The following is a 1950-nucleotide window of genomic DNA, read 5'->3' as shown; positions in this document are numbered from 1 at the left end:
CATTACAGACTGCCCGGTGCGTTTCCCGACTTATAATCGCAAGGCGGTATGCACTGTCTCGCCTGGCTGCCGAACTTGGAGTGATACCAACAGGTAGGAAATTTCCTGTAGGACGACTGTGATCTTCTCGACGGCGTACGGCTGCGTTCACGTGACCTTTGTTTATGACGTGGCCGGGAGCGGTCGTCGATTTTAGAATTAATGGTACTGACCTGCGTCTTCAGTTCTGATATTTGTCGAGCCATGGCCTCAATAGTCTGTTCCAACCTGTCATGTGAAGATGATGTGGCTGCAACAACGGGTGAAGCTGGGGCGATGTCGTGTACTCGATCTGCCAAGTCTGCTACTTCGCTTAGGGGCATACTCATCTGGGACACGACGATAGTTTGTAGAATACTTGGAAGTCGACCGATCCATAATGATCTAAGAAAATCTTCCGGTATGTTGGGGCCTGCGAGATGCTGTAGATGTCGAAGAAACTGCGATGGCTTGCGATCGCCCATCTCCTCGGCCTGGAGTAGTTGTCTTAATTTTTTTTCTTTTGAAATGGAAAGCCGTTTAATAATTTCGCTTTTTAATTTTTCATACTTCCCGGTCGTTGGAGGCGATGTTATTAAATCTTCGATATCACTTATATATCTCCGGTCCAAGTTTGTAATAAGCAGGTGAAATTTTATATCATCATCTTTTATTTTCGATATGCAAAATTGACTTTCAATTTGACTAAACCATAATAATGGCTTTTCAGGCCAAAATGGCGGCATGCTTACGTTAACACGGCAAATGTCTGAATTATCGTCCATAACAATGGGCACGCGCACTCGCCGCTTCGTCACTCGCGCGCCGTAATCAGATTTTTCTTCACCATCACTACTCATTTTTAATTAGTTTGATTTAAATGTTCACTTTAGGGGTCACCAGTTTGGGGTTAAGTGAGAGTGTTCTTTGAGGATGCAGTCCGTTGCCGGAATTAAACACTCTTTTAATCACACCACACAATTTTAATAGTTCAGAAGGTTAACTAAACAAAACTAAATAATCACAGAAGTAAATCGTAATCCAAACTTTAACACATTTAATAACACGGAAGATGCAGAGATAATTGTTGCAGTAGATCAAAGATGGTCGTGACAAGTGATTTTTTAAATGCATTACGAATCGATGCAAACTTCACGCTAAGCGTTTTCGATGCATCGACTAGAGGGCGTTATAATCATATTAAGTTATCAAAATTTTGTTTATATTTCAAATAATATAATAGAAATAAAAAGTATTATTTTTATGTAATTGTTAATATTAAATTTGTTATTTACTTTTAAATGTAAGAAATAAATAAATGTTTGAATGAATGTGTAAATGTAAGGAATGATAGTATTGATGGATGTAAGTGTGTGGGTGTGTGTTTATGTCAGTGTGTGTGTATCCGCCACATGTATATTATATATCGATATCTTACAAATCTTAATAATCTTACTAATTTTATAAATGCGAATGTTTAGATCAGTCTTTCCTAAAGTGGCCTACGTTTTTTACGCGCCCACAAGGGGGCGTTACCGCCCCCTTGTGGGCGCTGTAGGTCACTAGGCGGTAAGAGACCCAGAAAGAAAATGGGGGCGTTGTGTAGAGGCCTGGAGGGTGATTTGTAATTTTATTTAGCTAAGATGCCTCTTAGATAACGTCTGCATGAGCTCTCGACTCTCAACTACAACTTGTGAACATCAACTAATACGAATTAAAAGATTGCTTAAACTTTAATAAGGGCGCTAAAAAATTGTTTATTTTCAAAGTGGGCAGTAGACAAAATAAGTTTGGGAACCACTGGTTTAGATCGATGGATGGATATTTGTTTGATATTATCTCCAGAACGACTCTAGGGATTTCGCTCAAATTTTGCAAACATAGTTTGGAAGAACATATAGGTTACTTAATGACTTATATAAGTGACATTAA

At 39.0% G+C, this 1950-nt stretch overlaps 1 protein-coding gene across 1 annotated transcript; it reads right to left on the bottom strand.

Moving 5' to 3' along the window:
* Window positions 1-212: 212 nt before the first annotated feature.
* On the bottom strand, window positions 213-878 carry LOC106127255 (uncharacterized; the record flags this gene model as incomplete). The annotated part of the gene is made up of 1 exon (XM_013325341.1): window positions 213-878. A coding segment is annotated over exon 1 (666 nt), but the record flags the coding sequence as incomplete, so codon positions are not given.
* Between the last annotated feature and the right edge of the window lie 1072 nt (window positions 879-1950).

This window comes from Papilio xuthus, unplaced genomic scaffold (assembly GCF_000836235.2).
Source record: "Papilio xuthus unplaced genomic scaffold, Pxut_1.1 DF824869.1, whole genome shotgun sequence".
NCBI lineage: Eukaryota > Metazoa > Arthropoda > Insecta > Lepidoptera > Papilionidae > Papilio > Papilio xuthus.
This window is presented reverse-complemented; position numbering and strand designations above follow the sequence as displayed.